Here is an 18446-nt window from a genome sequence, read left to right on the forward strand (position 1 = left end):
CAAATCAATCATTTGCACAGAGATAACTCCCATTTTGTGATAAATCAATTCAGTTATCTTTCTGAAAAACCCTTCCATCCTTCATCCTCCGAGTAGCTAATTCTCAGCATGGTTTTAAACTCTTTACCATTTAAAATGTTTGTGCACAAACCCTAGTGTTGTGGGAACACTCGGTCATGAGCTACCGGGAAGAGATTAATCAGCACTGTTCTGCCTTAGCTGAAGGAACATTATGATCTGGAAAACAAATAACGATACTGCACTCAAAACATGTGGCTCAGCAAGTCTGCTTTCAAAAACAAAGATATAATCTAACCGTTTTGAGGTCTTCTGAAACAATCACCATCATTGAGAGCTGCAGGTTAAATGGAAAGATGCAGAGCGCAGTGCCCTATGGACCAAGAAGCTTCAAAGATCAGCAGTAATCTTAAGGGTTTCCAGCCAAGTACTAAGAGATATTGCGCAACTTTTTATTTCCCTATTTTCTAAGATCTTGTAACTGAAGATGCTATGTACCTTTGCACCTAAGATGGTGTTGTGAGTGGTGACATATAAACTCCTTAGTGCACTCATTTGAGTGCGCATGCCAATAAAACTAATTCAATTCAACTCAACAGTAACAGGAGAAAGGATAGAAATCAGCCAGGTGAAGCCTGCTGCTTATTATAGACTGATCTTTGCGGAAAAATATTGGCAAACTATTGGAAATGGAAGTTGAATTGGGACACAATAAAAACCAGTTTTGTCGTTACCTCAAAAATCTGCTAACGTTTGTGCTGCAAAGTGCTCATTCATGTCCTCACCTCAATGAAGAGGTCTCTTTGGTTTTTGCTCCTCATCATCCCACCCCTCCTCCTAACATCATTTGGTTATTTATATACTCACAGAAGACTTTGAGTTCCCTTTTATCATATTCTTGAGTCAACAGAGTAGAAATAGGCCCTTCAGCTCACCACGTCTATACTGACTGATATTCACCAAACTATATTAATCCGGTTTGCCTATACTTGGTTCGTATCCTGCTGTGTCCCAATATTTTAAGTGCTTATCCTGATGCTCCTTACAGTTTGCGATAGTACCTGCCTCAATCACCCTCTCAGGCAGCACATTCTATATTTCTACCATCCTTTCTAGGTGGAAATTCTTTTCACAGAACTCATCTGAACCACTTGCTCCTCACGTTAAACTTATACCCTCACACCTGTCTTAGCCATTAGTCTCTTACTTCTTTGTTCCTCTTATTTCTTTCCTCACTTCCCCACTGAACTTGAATTGAATTTATTGCCACGTGTACCGAGGCACAGTGAAAAGCTTTGTCTTGTGAGCAATACAAGGGGATCACAGAGTTTCGGAGCATAGATAGTAAATGATAGGTAAACAGCAGCAAAAACAAAAACACGGGTACAGGTGAATGTTAAGAGTTTGTGAGTCGTTTCAGTATCCTAACAACAGTAGGGTAGAAACTGTTTTGAAACTGGCTGGTGCGTGTGTTCAGGCTTTTGTACCTTCTCCCTGATGGTAGAGGTTGTAGAAAAACATTGCCAAGGTCGGATGGATATTTGAGAATGCTGGTGGCCTTTCCTTGACAACGGGCCTGGTGGATGGATTTGACAGTTGGGAGGTTGGTGCTTGTGATTGTCCGGGCTGACTTCACCCCTCTCTGTAACTGAACTTGGAGATAGTGAGCATTGCAGATACTGGAAAATTGGAGTCGATAAAATGTGGAGCTGGACAAACCACAGCAGGACAAGCAGTATCAGAAGCACGAGAGTCGATGTTTCAGGCAGGACCCTTCATCAGGACTGAACTTATTGTGTTCAGCCTGGAACTCACATACATTAGCAATCTGGAACCTGGCATGCATTTCCTTCATCTGCTTCATCTTGCCATTTGGCATCCAGAGAGCTCTGGGGGTTTTTTTTGTCTCCTACCTTTGCCACTCATGGAATTGCATCTCAACTGCACCAGAGCTGCTTCCACTTCCAAAACAACTCATTCTTCAATTAGAGATTTACCAACAATGGTTCATTCTAGCTTGCCTGGGTCAGACCTGCTCTCATCCTGGGAAAATTGGCCATCTCCAATTCATAATTTTTACTCCAGATTGACCTTCTGCTTTTCCATAGCTAATCTAAACTTTATCATATTATATCACTGTTCCCTACATGTTCTGTGGATTCTGGATCCATTTAATCTATCCTGCTTCTCTGAATCATATTCAGCAATGCCGTCTTCCTCACTGGTGAGAAATGTCCTGACAAAAAAAAGTTCTTGTAAACAATTCAGAAACTCATTCTCCTTCTGCCCTTTGCACTATGACTAATCTATTCAAAGTTTGTGAGAAGATTGGTAGCTCGGGTGCTCATTGTTGTGGTTCTGTTCGCCGAGCTGGGAATTTGTGTTGCAAATTGTGTTGCCTCTAGGAATTCCCTGGCTGTTTTCTGTTTGGGGACAACACTACTATTATAGGACAAGCCAAACAGAGAACAGCCAGGGAATTCCTAGAGGCATGGCACTCATCCACAGATTCAATCAATAAGCACATCGACCTGGACCCAATATACCGACCACTGCAGCAGACAGCTGGAACTGACAACCGGAAGCGGCAGGGACAGGCCACTATAAATGCCGGAGGAAACATGACAGAAGCGCTTCACAGGAGGTTCCCAAGCACTGAGGATGTCACCTAGACAGGGGACGAAACATCTGCAACACAAATTCCCAGCTCGGCGAACAGAACCACAACAACTAATCCATTCTTTAAATAAAAGTTGCTACAGTATTACCAAACCATAGAGAGACACGACTGTAGTGGTTAAATCTGACAGTCACCACACCAACAGGCAAGGGGAGGGATTGAGCAGAAGAATCTGTCATGACAACCTCAGCTGGTGAGGGAATTGAACCCACAGTCTCACATAACTGTGCATCACAGAGCAGCCATCCAGTCAATAATCCAACCCACCTGCATGTTCCCCTCCCAGCCACTTGCTATCCTGGTTTGGAAATGTACCACCGGGTCCTTCACAGTCTTTGGGTCAAAATCCTGGAAATCCCTCCCTACTTGCATTGTGGGTTAACCCACAGCAAGTGGACTGCAGCGATTCAAGACGGCAGCTTATCACCACCTTCTCAAGGGCAAGTAGGGATGGGCTATCAATGCTGGCCAGCCAGCAATGTCCAAGTTGCATAAATAAATAAAAAAATAATTAATTTCCCCTATCACCACTTCTCTGTGGTTCATGCACCATTCTATAATTTTACTGAGAATGTGCTTTTCAAAATTTTTCCCATGAGTTGTTGGTGTTGATGGGACATTACCACTGTGTCATAACAGTCCTCTATCCCCCTGGCTTGTAAGATGATGAGTTGCACTTTGGTGGTCACGACCATTTTGAACCTTCACCAGTAACATTAGCACCATGCCCGGGGTAACATTGCTCTCAATTCTGATAAGGGGCAACATGTACAGCCATACAGGCCCTATTTCCCTCTGAACACTTCTCTGGTGAGCAACAACTCCTAGCTTCCGGTGATGACTCCAAGCCTTATGCTGACTCCCAGCCTCCGCTGACAACTCCCACTCTCCAGCGACGAATCCCAGTGTCCAGCAACAATTAGCAGCGTCTGGTGACAACTCCCGGCCTCTGGTGGTGACTCCTAGTCTCCGGCGATGACTCCCAGTCTCTGGTGATAATTCCCCATAGGTGCCTCCTCATCTATCTTGGCAACCTTCCAGCTTCCCGTAGCAGTCTCCCAGCGTGGTGTGGTACCAGGGCCCAGTGTGGGCTGGAAGCTAGGTGCCAGTGAAGCCTGTTGTACTGACCCTTTATTTCTGGACATTTTATTTCTCTATTATCTAAGACCTTGTAACTGAAGAATCTGTGCCTAGGTACTTTGGTATCTAAGTTGGCAATGCAATTGGTGACGTATACATTTTTCACTGTACTCATTGACCACATGTAACAATAAAGGCTATACTATTCTATTCAATGTCCTAGGAACCTAAAGATCTCCCAACTGCAACCCACCCCCACCCCTTTCCAGGACCCCTTTACTCTCACTCATACTTCAGCATACAGGAGCAATTGGCACCCAGAGCAATCCAGTAACTATTACCATTTGAGGTTTACTTAGTAATCTCTTCCTGAGCTCTATAAAATCTGCCTGCTGGTGCTCACATATGCCATTATGGATTTTATAAACATCCCCCCGTTCCTCAGAATACTCTACAATCTGTTCATTATGTCCTGAAATGTTTTATCAAGGAAGCATTGCAGCTAAGTCAAAGTCAGCTGTGGCCCTGAATAGTTTACAAACTCTGCTCTGTTCATCTTTTGATTATGTTATTACTGCGCAGAGATGCAGCACAGTCCTCATGTAATGGAAATTTCAGAAATCTATTTTGTCTGAAAGATCTCCTTTGCATAATAGGTAGTGAATTGGAATAGAATTTGAGGGGAGGGATCAATTATTGACATTTTGGAATCAACAACAGGACTCATGAATCTCGATTTACTTATTCCACTTCAATCTAATAGCTCTTCTTCTTTGATCAGACCTAATTTCCCTGTTTGCACTGCAGTGAATGTACAGGAAAATAAATTTAGTCGATAAAAATCAAATACTACTAGGATGCACATTTGATGGTAATTGTGCCTTTCCAAGTGGAACCTTGGAATGCTAACTTTGGGCAGAAACATTTTTTGTTTGTGCTGGTGGTGAACTTGAAGGTGTGAAAGGCATTTGATGAAATTGTGACATATCTAAACCTCATTACCTGCCCACCTCTTTCACAGTGATGTTCTGGAGGGGAAAACCAATGGTCATCCTCCAAACCAGCTGGGGCTCTTTAAATAACTAATTGGGAGAGAGGCAGAAGATGGGAAGCTATAGGCTGATTAGCCTAACCAGCTAAGATTGGTAAAATTTTCAAATCTGTTACAGAGTATTTCGGAATGCATGGTAAAATAGGCTGGGTCAGCACATCTTCATCAAAGGGAGATCATGCCTGACCATTCTGCCAGAATTGTTTGAGGAAATAATGAGCAAGTTAGATAAAGGAGAGCCAGTGGATGGGATCTATTTGGATTGCCAGAAAGCCTATGGCAGATGATGATGTGTGGAGTTCCTCAGGGCTCCATGTTGGGACCGCAACTATTCACGTAATACATCAATGATCTGGACAAAGAAACTGAGGGCATTGTTGCTCAGTTTCCAGATGACACAAAGACAGATAGAGGGGCAGGTAGTGATGAGGAAGTGGGAAGCTTCAGAAGAACTTGGGCAGGCTAGAAGAATGGTCAAGGAAGCGGCAGATGGAACATAATATGGCAATGTGGGAGGTTATGCACTTTAGTAGGAAGGATAGAGGCATTGACTAAGTTCTAAATAGTGAAAGGCTTTGGAAATCTGATGCACAAAGGGACTTGGGAGTCCTAGTTCAGGATTCTCTTAAGGTTAACATGCAGGTTCAGTTGGCAGTGAGGGAAGGTAAATGCAATGACAGCATTCATTTCGAGAGAGCCAGAATACAAGAGCACAGATGTGCTGAGGCAATATAAGGCTCTAGTCAGACCACATTTGGAATATTGTGAGCAGTTTTATGCTCCATATCTAAGGAAAGATATGTGCTGGTTTTGGAGGGGATCCAGAGAAAGTTTACAAGAGTGATCCCAGGAATCCTGGGAGAAATGGTTGAGGACCCTGGGTCGGTACTCAGTAGAGTTTAGAAGGATGAGGGGACATCTGAATGAAACTTACAGAATACTGCAAGGCCTGGGTAGAGTGGATGTGGAGACGATGAATCCAATAGTTGGAGAGACTAGGACCCAACTGCACAGCCTCAGAGTGAAGGGATGACCCTGCATAACTGAGATGCAGAGGCATTTCTTCAGCCAGAGGGTGGTGAATCTGTGGAACTCTTTGCTATAAAATATTGGAATGGCCAGGTCACTGAGTGCATTTAACACAGAGAAAGAGAGGTTCTTGATTGAAAAGAAGATCAAGGGTTACAGGGAGTGATTAGGAAAACGGGTTTCAGAAACATTTCAGGCAAGATTGAATGTGGGGTAGACCCAATGGGCCTGAATTGCCTAATTCTGTTCCTATAGCTTATGGGTTTGTGGTCTAATTAATGTAATTTTTAACAGTCAGGTCACTGTTTTGGAGAGCTGGACACCTTGAGGCTGTGATTGGGGATCCTTTACAAGGATCAGATGACAATCCAGGAACGGGGTGGGAAGGGTCATACGTCCATTGGGATGGGTCAGTTATCACTCAGGAAAGGCCAGGTGACCATCGGGAAGGGTCAGGTGACTGTCCAGGATCAGGGTGGGGGGTGACCAAGTGACCATCCAGGACCAGAGTAGAATGGGTCAGGTGATCATCCAGAGTCAGGGTGGGGAGGGTCAGGTGACCATCCAGGGTCAGGGTGGGGAGGGTCAGGTGACCATCCAGGGTCAGGGTGGGGAGGGTCAGGTGACCATCCAGGGTCAGGGTGAGCAGGGTCAGGTTCCACTTGGGGACTGCTCACTGTGGAGAAACTGAAAACTGAAAACACTTTGGAACTCTATAACTTGTTAATAAATGCCAAACTCTTAAGAAATGTCTCAAAGTGTCTAAACGTTTTTTACTCGATATCATTTAATCTATAGAAACACATAAATGTTACGGTGCAGGAAGAGGCCATTTGTCCCATTGCGTTTGCACCAGCCCCTCAATGTGCGACCATGAGAATGCAAAAGGAAGCCTGGGAGTGCGTGCATACACAAGGGAGAGGGCATCTGAGAGACATACTACACACTGAAGAGAAACAGAGAGAGTGCGCAGCTGTAAGTGAGACCATGCGTGTATGCATGAGCAAAAGGAGTGCAACATTGCTGAGACTGACACACCCATACTCAAACATGCACACACATGTTCTCTCACACACAAACATGCATACACACATGCTGTCTCACACATACACACATGCACTCTCACACACACAAACACACCAAACACACACACAAACATGCACACACATGCTCTCTCACACACAAACACACATGCTGTCACACACACACATGCTCGAAAACATGTTCTCTCACACAAACACACATATACACATACTGTCTCACACATGCGGTCTCACATACAAACACACCAAATACACACACAAACATGTGCACACACACACACAAAAACACACACAAATACGTCCGTATATACACACACACACACACACACAAACAATACACACACACACAAATGCCCTTAGGAAAGGAATTCTAGGATTTTGACCCAGCAATAGTGAAGTAACAGCAATATATGTCCATGTCAGGATGGTGTGTGGCACATCTTTGAAAGAAATAAACAGTTGGTGGTGTTTTATTTATTTAATTATTGTTAGGTATTATTCCTAGATTATAGCATTATTTCATATTAAGCTTAAAACACCTGCACGTGTCTGAAAATTGTTACAAGTCATCATTTCTATTTAGCGTTAAAAGATGTCTGTATTCAACATTTATAGATATCAAACGTCAGGTAACAATTCAGGACTTCAGATCTTGTAACAGTGATCAGGATTATCCAGAGGCACAGATTAATCTGAAGAGAAGACACTTCTTGTATCACAAATAGGATCCAGGACACAGCCCTCTGTAATAAGAATACATGATAGAATTAGGCAGAATATATAGCGTTGGAACAGGGCATTCAACCCATCTAACCTGTTCTGATGTTCTTACTCCACAGGTTTTCACTCTACCTCAGAATATTTCCTCTCCTGTTCTGGCAAACACTTGTTCACGTTCCTTTGAAAGCATCTAAGTCAGCCTCATGCTGTGTGCTGACCAATCTTCAAAAAGATATTTCTCTTTATTTCCTGGGACCTAACCAGAGAAACAACTGTAAAAGTGATATGAATTTAACCTTTATTTGAGAGATTGAGAATAGTGGGCCTTTATTCTCCAGAGTTCAGAAGAATGAGAGATGATCCCATTGAACTGAATACAATTCTTCAAGGACTCGACAGGGCAGATGCAGGAAGGGTGTTTCACTTGTCCTGTTTCTTAAGTTCCCCTGTTCTGTATTTTGGGAAACAAATGAATACCATATAAGTAGTTTCTGATTAAGTAGTCTATAATAGAAACACAGTATCCTGGTAGATTGAGTATTTGGCCCCATTATATCTCAGTAGGAGTTCCTCAGGGTAGCATTCTAGGCTCAACCATCTTCAGTTGCTCCATCAATGACCTTCCCTCCGTCACAAGGTCAGAAATGGGGGATGTTTAACAAAGGTGCACAAAGTTCAATACTATTTGTGATTCCCTTGATATTGAAGCAACCCATATCCAAATGCAACAAGATTTGGACAATATCATGGTTTGGGCTAACAAGGAATAAGTAACATTCACACCACACAAATGTCAAGCTGTAAACGCCACCAGTAAGAGACAACCTTGACAGTCAATGGTGTTGCCATCGGTGAATGCCCCACTATCAACATCTTGGGGGTTATCATTGATCAGAAACTCAGTTGGATTCACCATATAAACACAGTGGCAACAAGAACAGGTCAGACTCTAGCAATACTCCTGTAAGTAACTCACCTCCTGACTCCCCAAAGCTTGTCCAACATCTACAAAGCAGAAGTCAGGAATATAATAGAATACTCCCCACTTGCCCTGGGTGGGTACAGCCCCAACAACACTCAAGAAGCTTCACCCACCATTCAGGACAAAGCAGCTTGCTTGATTGGCTCCATATTCAGTGTGTATCATCTGTAAGATGCACTACAGAAATACACCAAAGATCCTCAGACAGTACCCTCCAAACCCCTGACCATTTCCATCTAGAAAGACAAGGGTAGCAGATACATGGGAACACCACTAACTTCAAGTTACCCTCCAAGCCACACACCATCTTGACATGGACATAAATTGCTGTTACTTCACTATTGCTGGGTCAAAATCCTAGAATTCCTTTCCTAAGGGCATTGTGAGTCTATCTAAAACCACATGAATTGCAATGGTTCAAGAAGGCAGTTCACCATCATCCTCTCAAGGGCAACTAGAGACAGGCAATAAATGCTGACCCAGCCAGTGATGCCCATATCCCATGAATGAGTAATAAAAACAAAAGAGAGTAATTTTAACTTTGGGCAGAGGACGAAATCAGGCAATGTTGGGTCAGCTACCTATTATACATTCTGCTGGGTCTTCCTCTTGGTCAAACTGATAGCATCAAATTAGACCAAGACAGAGGAATGGAGTAAAGTGCATTGTACAGATGGACCATCTACCACTGCCAGTTTCCTGCCTTCACTGACGGCTGAAAGTGATCAGCATTCTCTTTACAAAACTCACGCACATTCATAGATCCATCGATAACTTTGCTGTCTGGGAATGAAACATTACTCTTAGTGGGATGGTCCACACAGTACAGACTTCTTGCTCCTCATAAGCTGACTTTCCCTCTATGGAAGAAAGTTTATCCCACTGTCATTTGGGATAAGCTGGAAGGGGTTAATTTCTTGGTATCACTGCTATTTAAGAGAGTAAACAATACAAGGTGAGTGAATGCAGTGCGACACTTTGAACCTAAACTAAAACTTTAAGACAAAATGTCATGTTGAAGTTGTACGGGATGTTAGTGAGGCCTCTTCTAGAGTACTGTGTCCAGTTCTGGTCACCATGTTATAGGTTGGATGTTATTAAGTGTTCAGAAAAGATTTCCCAGGATATTGCTGGGAATGGATGGTCTGAGTTATAAGGAGATGCTGGATAGGCTGGGACTTTTTTTCTCTTGAGTGTAGGAGGTTGAGGGTTTATAAAATCATGAAGGGTATAGATAAGGTGAATGACAGATGTCTTTTCCCTAGGGTGGGGGATTTCAAGACTAAGGGGTACATTTTTAAGGTGAGAGGAGAAAGATTTAAACAAGATGAGTAGAAACTTATTTACACGGAGAATGGTTTGTGTGTGGAATGAACTTCCAGAGAAAGTGGTGGATATGGGTATAGTTACAACATTTAAAAGACATTTGGATAACTACATGAGTAAAGAAATGTTTGAGGAATATGGGCCAAGAACAGGTGGAACTAGTTTAGTTTGAGATTATGGTCGGCATGGAGTAGTTGGGCCGAAGGGTCTGTTTCTGTGCTGTATGACTCTATGATTCTATGAGTTTAGATTGGAGTGGTGCTGGAAAAGCACAGCAGGTCAGGCAGCATCCAAGGAGCAGGAAAATCAACTTTTCGGGCAAAAGCCCTTCATCATGAATGGAGCCCCCAGAACCCTGATGGGAACATCCCCCCTGCTCATGACTCCACCCCCATTCTCCCACCACCACACCCACTCCAGTTACAGGCTCTGCCCCCACTCCAAGCTCCACACCTACACCAGCTCTGCCGAGTTTTCACCATCACCCCAGACTTCCCCCTCGCTGAGAACGAACAATCAGTCCTCAGCAAAGGCCTTACCTTTATCCCCCTCCTCCCAAGCATCAATGAATTTAATACACGCCGTGAGGTCGAACACTTCTTCCGCCACCTCCGCCTCCGAGCTTAGTTTCACAATCAGGACTCCCGCCCACCTTCCGAGGACCCCTTCACCCGCCTCCAACACACTCCATCCACCTGGACACCCCGTGCAGGCCTATTACCCGCCCTCGACCGCTTCATTTCCAACTGCCGCTGGGAAATTAACCGCCTCAACCTGTCTACCCCCCTCCCTCACTCCAACCTCTCACCCTCACAACGCGCAGGCCTCCACTCCCTCTGCTCCAATTCCAACCTCACCATCAAACCAGCGGATAAAGGGAGTGCAGTGGTAGTTTGGCGCACTGACCTCTACACTGCTGAAGTCAGATGCCAACTCGAAGACACCTCCTCCTACCACCCGCTCAACCATGACCCTAACCCCATCACCAAACCGTCATCTCCCTGACCATACAGAACCTCATCACCTCAGGAAATCTCCCACCCACAGCTTCCAAACTTGTAGTCTGGGAACCCCACACCGCCCGATTCTACCTCCTTCCCAAGACCCACAAGCCTGACCACCTTGGCCACCCCATTTTTTTCAGCCTGCTCCTGCCCCACTGAACTCATCTCTACCTACCTTGGCACTGTCCTATCCCCCCTTAGTCCAGAAAATCCCCACATTCATTCAAGACACCACCAATGCCCTCCACCTCTTCCAAGACTTCCGTTTCCCCGGCCCCCAACGCCTCATCCAATCCCTCTACACCTCAAGGACCTCCAAGCCCTCCGTTTCTTCCTCTCCTGACGTTCCCAACAGTACCCTTCCACTGACACTCTCATTCGTTTGGCTGAACTGGTCCTCTCCCTTAACAATTTCTCCTTTGAATCCTCCCATGTCCTCCAGACCAAAGGGGTAGCCATGGGCACCCGTATGGGCCCCAGCTATGCCTGTCTCTTTGTCGGCTATGGAACAGTCCATCTTCCTAGTTACATCGGCACCACTCCTCACCTCTTCCTCCGCTACATTGATGACTGCATCGGCTCCACCTCGTGCTCCCGCGAGGAGGTTGAGCAGTTCATCAACTTCACCAACCCATTCCAACCCGATCTTAAAAAAGTAAAAAAAAAGCTCCATTCCTGATGAAGGTCAATTTTCCTGCTCTTCGGATGCTGCCTGACCTGCTGTGCTTTTTTAGTACCACTCTGATCTAAACTCTGGTTTCCAGCATCAGCAGTCCTCACTTTTGCCTCTATGATTCTATGCCCTCTAACTGGTGCCGTGATGGGAGCACTGCATGTTCCACCTTCATAGTTAATCGTTCACAATGACCTGGGATTCATTTCCTCTAAACAACTCCTTCGCATTCATAATCGGTTTCAAAGCACAACTTCAGAAAATTAACCTTCTTGATCCCAGAGTGAGCTCCTTTCCCTTTTCATTGTGATATTGAAGGCATTGTTTTGAGACAATGTGAAATGAGGAGCCAGTTACTCACCCTGTGTACAGCAGATTCCAGATGAAGCACATTTCCCGCCGTTGCTGCCGCAGACTCTGCCACTGGGTTCACAAGGAGACAGCAGGTAATCTTCCTTCTGACACCTCAGGGTCTCCGAGGTTCCAATGTAGCAGCCAAACCCCTCTCCACAGCAAATACTGGCTCCAAAGCAATGGCCCCTGTTACCAGGACCACACGGTATACACTAGGAAGGATCAGGAATAGGGGTTATGCCAGTGATGTTCCGAAAGCTCCATTCTCACAATGTCACTGGTCATCCAAAGAAAACGTTAAATCTACAATGTGGCTTCAAGGGCTGCCATTGTGCAGTACTAATGCAGCTGTATCTTTGAACTGGAATGACTAGGCTCCAGTCCCATTTGCCCACAATCTATGCCTGAATAGGTTAAAATAACTATAACTTCCTCATTAAAACTTCATGATGCGGTTCTACCAAAACCTCACTAGTGTTCCGAATACCACGTAATTGGAAAGGACTAATGTACCATTGGTTCCATCTTGTGGAAATGTATGAAGCAAGGTACAAAGATTTTTGGCTATTGTAGCAACAAGTATCAAACCTAAAATGTATCAAACTAAATCTCAAACTCCTTTCAAAATCAAATCCACATAAAGGTTTCCCTGGGTCTGATGACATATGAGGCACATGTTCTCTCTGTTCTGTAGATAGGTTCCTTAATTAGGGCTGTCAGCAGAGTTAAGGGCTGCCCCACCCCACATAAAGCCTGACTGGCCAGGAGTTTCTCTCACTCTTGCTGACTGCCACAGGCTAATTTACAGATTGACAATCAATCTGTTTAGCTGGTTTATAAATCCACCTTCCCCCCAAGGTCCCGTACTTCCCGCGGGAGCCTGTGCCCCACAACCTGAGCCGCCTCCGAAATTTTAACTTTGTTTCGTTTAGGGAGGTGAACAGGAGAGCCCTGTACAGACTGCTGCTGCACACCGTCCACCTCTTCTCCCTCATCCACCGTCCGGACACGCCTTGGCGTGCCCATTTGCCACCGGGCGGTGGGGATCCCCAGTGGAGGGCTCTCTACGCGGGAGTCCTCCCCCTTTCTCTCGGGGATCTGGGGTGGAGGGTGCTGCACGCAGCAGTCCCCTGCAACCGCAGATTGCGGTGGTTCACGGACTCCCAGCCCAACTGCTTGTTCTGTGGCGCTGTGGAGTCCGTGGACCACGTGTATATTGGGTGTGGGCGTTTGCACTCCCTTTTTGATTTTCTGAAAAACCTTCTCCTCTGTTTTTGGCTGCACTTCAGTCCCACGCTCCTGATCTTTGGGCACCCGGTACGGAGGAAGGAGGGCAGGTCTGAAGACCTCCTCGTGGGTCTGCTCCTGGGCCTGGCCAAACTGGCCATCAACAGGTCCAGGCAGCGGGCCGTGGAGGGGGTCGTTAGGGCCGACTGCCTGCCCCTCTTCCGCGGTTACGTTAGAGCCCGGGTGTCCTTGGAGAAGGAGCACGCGGCGTCGACCAACACCCTGGAGTTGTTCAGGGAGAGGTGGGCGCCGCAGGGAGTGGAGTGCATCATTTCTCCCTCCAATTCTATTTTGATTTAGTCCCTACCCTCCCCTTCACTGTTTTGATCACACAGCACTGTCCTTTGATGTGAAGGGCAGTGCTTGTCACTGGCCACCCGGGTGTTTTCCTGTCTTCCTGGTGGTGGAAACTGAATAAAGATTCGTGCACTTTGTGTCTTTCACAGTGTCTCACGCCTGCACACACACACCATGGGTGCTGGGGATAAAATAAGCACTACCGCAGTTAGGTGGTAGTGTAGGGTAAAGAAAAAAAAGAGAAAAAAAAAAAAAAAAAAAAAAAATAAATCCACCTTCCCCTGCCATCTAGTCCCAGAAAAGGACTCAAACCCAGAGCTTCTGGCATGACCCATTGCAATACAAAACCTCTAAGGTCACATTACAGCATTTTTAGTGTGGTTGCATGCGACTTGCGAATCTTTCGGAAAATAATGAATTCATTAGCCCCATAGTCTGTTCCTTTTCAATATCACACCCAACTATCATCTTATCGTTACCAGTCTGCTGCAAAAAAGAAAACTGCAAGCTCATTCAATCCATCGAGATTTTGCCTTCCATCATAGACTATTACACATGCTTTTAACTGCTTGAGTCGACCCTGAGTCTTGAACTATTATGAAAAATTTCCCAGAAATATCTTTGATAATGTGAAATATTCAACAACCTCACATTCAACCAGCATACAAGGTCAATGTCCTTAATTTTGTTTCTGGTGTTCATAAATTCCCAGTTATTACAATAACCTTTGTGGTCCTGGAAGATTGTCAGTACCACTGCCTTGCAATTTTGCCAGGTGCAGGCAACATGAAGATTTTTACATAATATTTTCAGATTTGACTTCAAGGTGACTTGTACCTGTGTTGGTGAGAAACCTTTCAGAAAATCTTTAATAAATGTCCATTTAAAAAATAAGTATGATCTTCTGCCCTTACATTCATTTTACTGTTTATTTTTTAAAAACAAGCCACCAGATTAATTAAACATATAAAATACAGGTTCTATTAACTTTTCCCTGAGTTTCACTGAGAAGCCATTTGTCTGTCTTTTTTCCCATTCTTGTTTTTGAGGGGTTGCCTGCAGACTTCTCTCGGATTGTTCAATGCTCATGGATGAAGTATTGACAGTCGTTCGCTATCGTCCCTTGCATGTTGACTCTTCCTCTCCCACTCTTACTGCCTGCCATCAGGCCTAATGACAGGATTTACCGACTGAAAATCAAATCTCCTTGACCACGTTACAAATGTACCTTCCATGGCCAACATGTGCTTGGTGTCGGACTCAGACACTGCTGGACAGAGGGAGGGACACTGCCATTGTTCCCCAAGCTCTCCTCACGGATGGTACCACACCATACATTACCTCAGGGGAGTAGCCTCAAGGTTTAGGATGAAATTGGATCATGGACCGAAGTCGCAGGAGGGAATTGTGTTTCTGCTGACCATGTATTTGTTCAGTAATGGAATCTAGTCCTACTCCAGGAAGGGTTAGGTTTAGCTCAGTTGGGCTGGATGGTTAGGTTGCGAATCAATGTGATGTCAACAGCCTGGTTACAATCCCCACACTGGCTGAGGTTACCATGAAGGACTGTTCTTCTCAATATCTCCACTCAGCTGAGGTATGATGCCCTTCAGGTTCAATCACCAGCAGTTGTCTCTCTCTAATGAGAGAGCAGCTCCATGGTCTGAAAAGATCATGGTGACCACTACTACTACCTACTACTCCAGGATCTATCTAACCAGCTAGTGCAATACCTATACATGAGCCATTGTGAAAGTTTTCAATATGGAGCTTCTCAATATTGTATGTGAAAAGAAGAGTTCTGGGGTATTGTGTGGATTAACTTGTTGCGCCACTTATCTTGGTTTACAATTTGAGCGCAGCATTGAAGGAGCAGCCAGTATTTAAAGATCATTTCAAATGACAGCTATTTACTGCAAACAATGTCACAATGAGAGTTGCTCCTTACCTGTCTGATCTCCATGTCCATGATCGATCGCTTGCCTCCTACAGGGCAGTTGTTAATGTAACAAGCTGAAGTGAAGCAGATGAGGCAGAGCAGGCAAACAGCTAGGTAGACAGACTGCATGGTGTTCTATCTGTTGGAGCTAGAGCCAGGAAACCTTCCAAACTGCACTGAGCATCTCTGAATCCTCACCTTATTTATACTCTCCAACAATCATTCCCAGTACGGAGATGCTATCGTCTTGCTAATTTAGCACACGCTGAATATATTTTCCAAACTATTTTAATGAGCAGATGTATAGTGCCACACACGATTCACCTGAGGTCAGTTATAACCTGAACCAATGCTTTATCTTTATAATTGAGCTTAATTTATTCAACAACATGAGTGAGGCCATTGCAACCTGAATACCATTTTTCAATTAAATGTTCCTTTGTAGGTTTAATGCAAAGAGAAGATTGCAAGATTAAAATTAAAAGTAGAAAAGTTTCTGAATTCAGGAAACAAAGTTTTAATGTGAAGGGCTGATTCAGGTCTGAGGATGATTCTGCAGGAAAGTGGCTTAAATAGCGGAGAAATGAAACTTCAGGGCTTCATTGTACAAGGACATAAGAAATTGAATTAGGAACAGACCAGAGGATCCAATGGGACAGCTCTGCCATTCAAACTGATCATGGCTAATCGTCTCCGATCGTGAATGGTACAATTACCATACCAGGTAGTGATACATCCAGACAGAATGCTCTCGATGGCGCACCTATAAAAGTTGGCAAGGGTATTCGCCATCATGCCAAATTTCCTCAGCTGCCTGAGGAAGAAGAGACGTTGCTGGGCCTTTGTAACTGGTGCATTCACATGAAGAGTCCAAGAAAGTTTGTTGTGGATGACCACTCCCAGGAGCTTGATGCTCTCCACTCGTTCCACCTCGGTGCTGTTAATGTGTAGAGGCGCATAAGTAACATTCCGCCGAATGTCAATACTGAGTTCCTTGGTTTTGCCGGCATTGAGAGCTAGGTTGTTCTCAGTGCATCATTTTTCCAGGTCTTCCACCTCCCATCTGTAGTCTGTTTCACCAACATCTGAGATTCGACCTACTATGGTGGTGTCATCAGCGAACTTGTAAATGGCATTAGTCTGGTATTTGGCGACGCAGTCATGGGTATACAGTGAATATAGTAGGGGGCTGAGTACGCACCCCGGGGGGCTCCAGTGTTCAGTGTTAGTGAGGATGAAATATTGTCTGATTGTGGCCTGTGGGTCAGGAAACTGAGGATCCAGTTGCAGAGAGTGGGCCTTAGTCCGAGATCACTAAGTTTAGTAATCAGTCTCAAGGGGATAACAGTGTCGAAGGCTGAACTGTAGTCAATGAGTAGGATTCTTATGTAGGTGAAAAGGTGTTCTAGGGAGGAGCGAAGGGGAAGTGATATGGCATCTGACGGGGATCTGTTGGTCCGATAGGCAAATTGGAGTGGGTGAAGAGTAGTGGGGAGGCTGGAGTTGATTAATGCTATGACCAGCCTTTCAAAGCACTTCATGACCACCGATGTTAGGGTCACTGGGCAGTAGTCATTGAGACATGCTGCATGAGCCTTCTTAGGTACAGGGATGATGTTGGCCCTCCTGAAACAGGCAGGGACGGTGGCCTGCTGCAGGGAGAGGTTGAAGATGTCCAAGAAGACCTCTGCCAGTTGATCTGTGTATGCTCCGTCTGGTCCCATCACTTTCCTTGGATTCACACGAAGGAAAACTGATCTGACCTCTGATGCAGTGACTGTTGGGATAGGTTCATCAGGACTTGTCACAATAGGTGTTACCTCTCTGCTGAAATTCTGTTCAAAGTGAGCATATAGGGTGTTGAGACAATCTGGGAGGGATATGTCATTGTCTGCTATCTTGCATTGTCTCTTTTAGAACCTGTGATGTCATTCAGCCCTTGCCATAATCGCCGGGTGTCTGTCTGGGTCTCTAGTTTGGATCGGTATTGGTCCTTGGATGTCTTAATGGCTCTGTGAAGGTCATACTTGGATTCCTTATATTTGAGTGGGTCTCCTGATCTGAAGGCCTCACGCCTGGTTTTTAGCAGGTTCTATATGTCCTGATTTATCGAGGGTTTCCTGTTGGGGAACACCGGGATTGACTTCCTCAGTATGCAGTATTCCACACACTTGCTGATAAAGTCTGTGATGGTGGTGGCCAAGGTATCTGCGGACTGTTTGAATGTGGCCCAATCAGCCAATTCCAGGCTGCACTGGAGTTGATCCTCTGCCTCCTCCGACCAGCACTGGTCCCGCATCTGTGAGGGGGTCTCCTGCTTGAGCTTTTTCCTGTAAGCCAGGAGAGGAAACACAGCATTATGGTCGGAGTTCCCGAAATGAGGGCAGGGGGTGGAGCGGTAGGCATCTTTCACAGTGGTGTAGCAGTGATCTAAAATGTTCAGGCCCCTGATGGGGCAGGTAATGTTCTGCTGGTGCTTGGGCAACACCTTCCTTAGATTGGCTTGATTGAAGTCACCAGTTACAATAAACAGGACCTTGGGCTGTTCCATCTCCAGGGTGTTAGTGGTGGAGTACAGCACATCCAGAGCTTCCTCGGTAGTTAGTATAACAGCACTAAATGGATGGTCAGTGTGAGTGAATGGAGGTTGTGTAGGCACAAAGGAGTTACAGTAAACTTTTATCTGTCTAATTATAAATATTCAGCTTTTTACTAGACAACTGCCCATAGTCTCCAACTTGGAGACTTTTGCTAAGTGTGCCAGGGAGCAGGGCAATTGCCCAATCAAAGTTCATACTTCCAGACAACTCCAGTGGAGCTCAATGCATCGGGACATCTAAGGGGTCATGACACCCGGATTGGGTTGTATGGACAGCCTTTGACAATCAGTAGGCTGGAAACTCTGGACCAATGGATCTGTGGTGTTTCAGCTGAGAGCTTTTTGTTAGGTCATGACATTGGCA

The 18446-nt window shown here is 45.1% G+C and overlaps 1 protein-coding gene across 1 annotated transcript; it reads right to left on the minus strand.

Annotated features, from left to right (window-relative positions):
* Positions 1-7370: 7370 nt before the first annotated feature.
* LOC122555273 (neurophysin 1-like) lies at positions 7371-15627 on the minus strand. The gene is made up of 3 exons (XM_043701108.2): positions 15493-15627; positions 11968-12172; positions 7371-7644 (listed from the first exon to the last, which is right to left on the minus strand). Exons 1-3 carry the CDS (start codon positions 15610-15612, stop codon positions 7589-7591), a joined length of 381 nt encoding a protein of 126 aa, XP_043557043.2. The 5' UTR covers positions 15613-15627; the 3' UTR covers positions 7371-7588.
* Positions 15628-18446: the final 2819 nt, after the last annotated feature.

The sequence above is a fragment of the Chiloscyllium plagiosum genome, unplaced genomic scaffold (assembly GCF_037043375.1).
Source record: "Chiloscyllium plagiosum isolate Xiang-an unplaced genomic scaffold, Cpla_swu_hap1 HiC_scaffold_1, whole genome shotgun sequence".
NCBI lineage: Eukaryota > Metazoa > Chordata > Chondrichthyes > Orectolobiformes > Hemiscylliidae > Chiloscyllium > Chiloscyllium plagiosum.

What these genes read in the sequence shown, in the direction of transcription:
- LOC122555273 (XM_043701108.2), bottom strand. Translation starts at nt 15,612, where the DNA reads ATGCAGTCTGTCTACCTAGCTGTTTGCCTGCTCTGCCTCATCTGCTTC. An exon ending in TGGACATGGAGATCAGACAG is followed by an intron (nt 12,173 to 15,492) that starts GTAAGGAGCAAC and finishes GATCCTTCCTAG; the next exon opens with TGTATACCGTGTGGTCCTGG. An exon ending in TGGAATCTGCTGTACACAGG is followed by an intron (nt 7,645 to 11,967) that starts GTGAGTAACTGG and finishes TTCTTATTACAG; the next exon opens with AGGGCTGTGTCCTGGATCCT.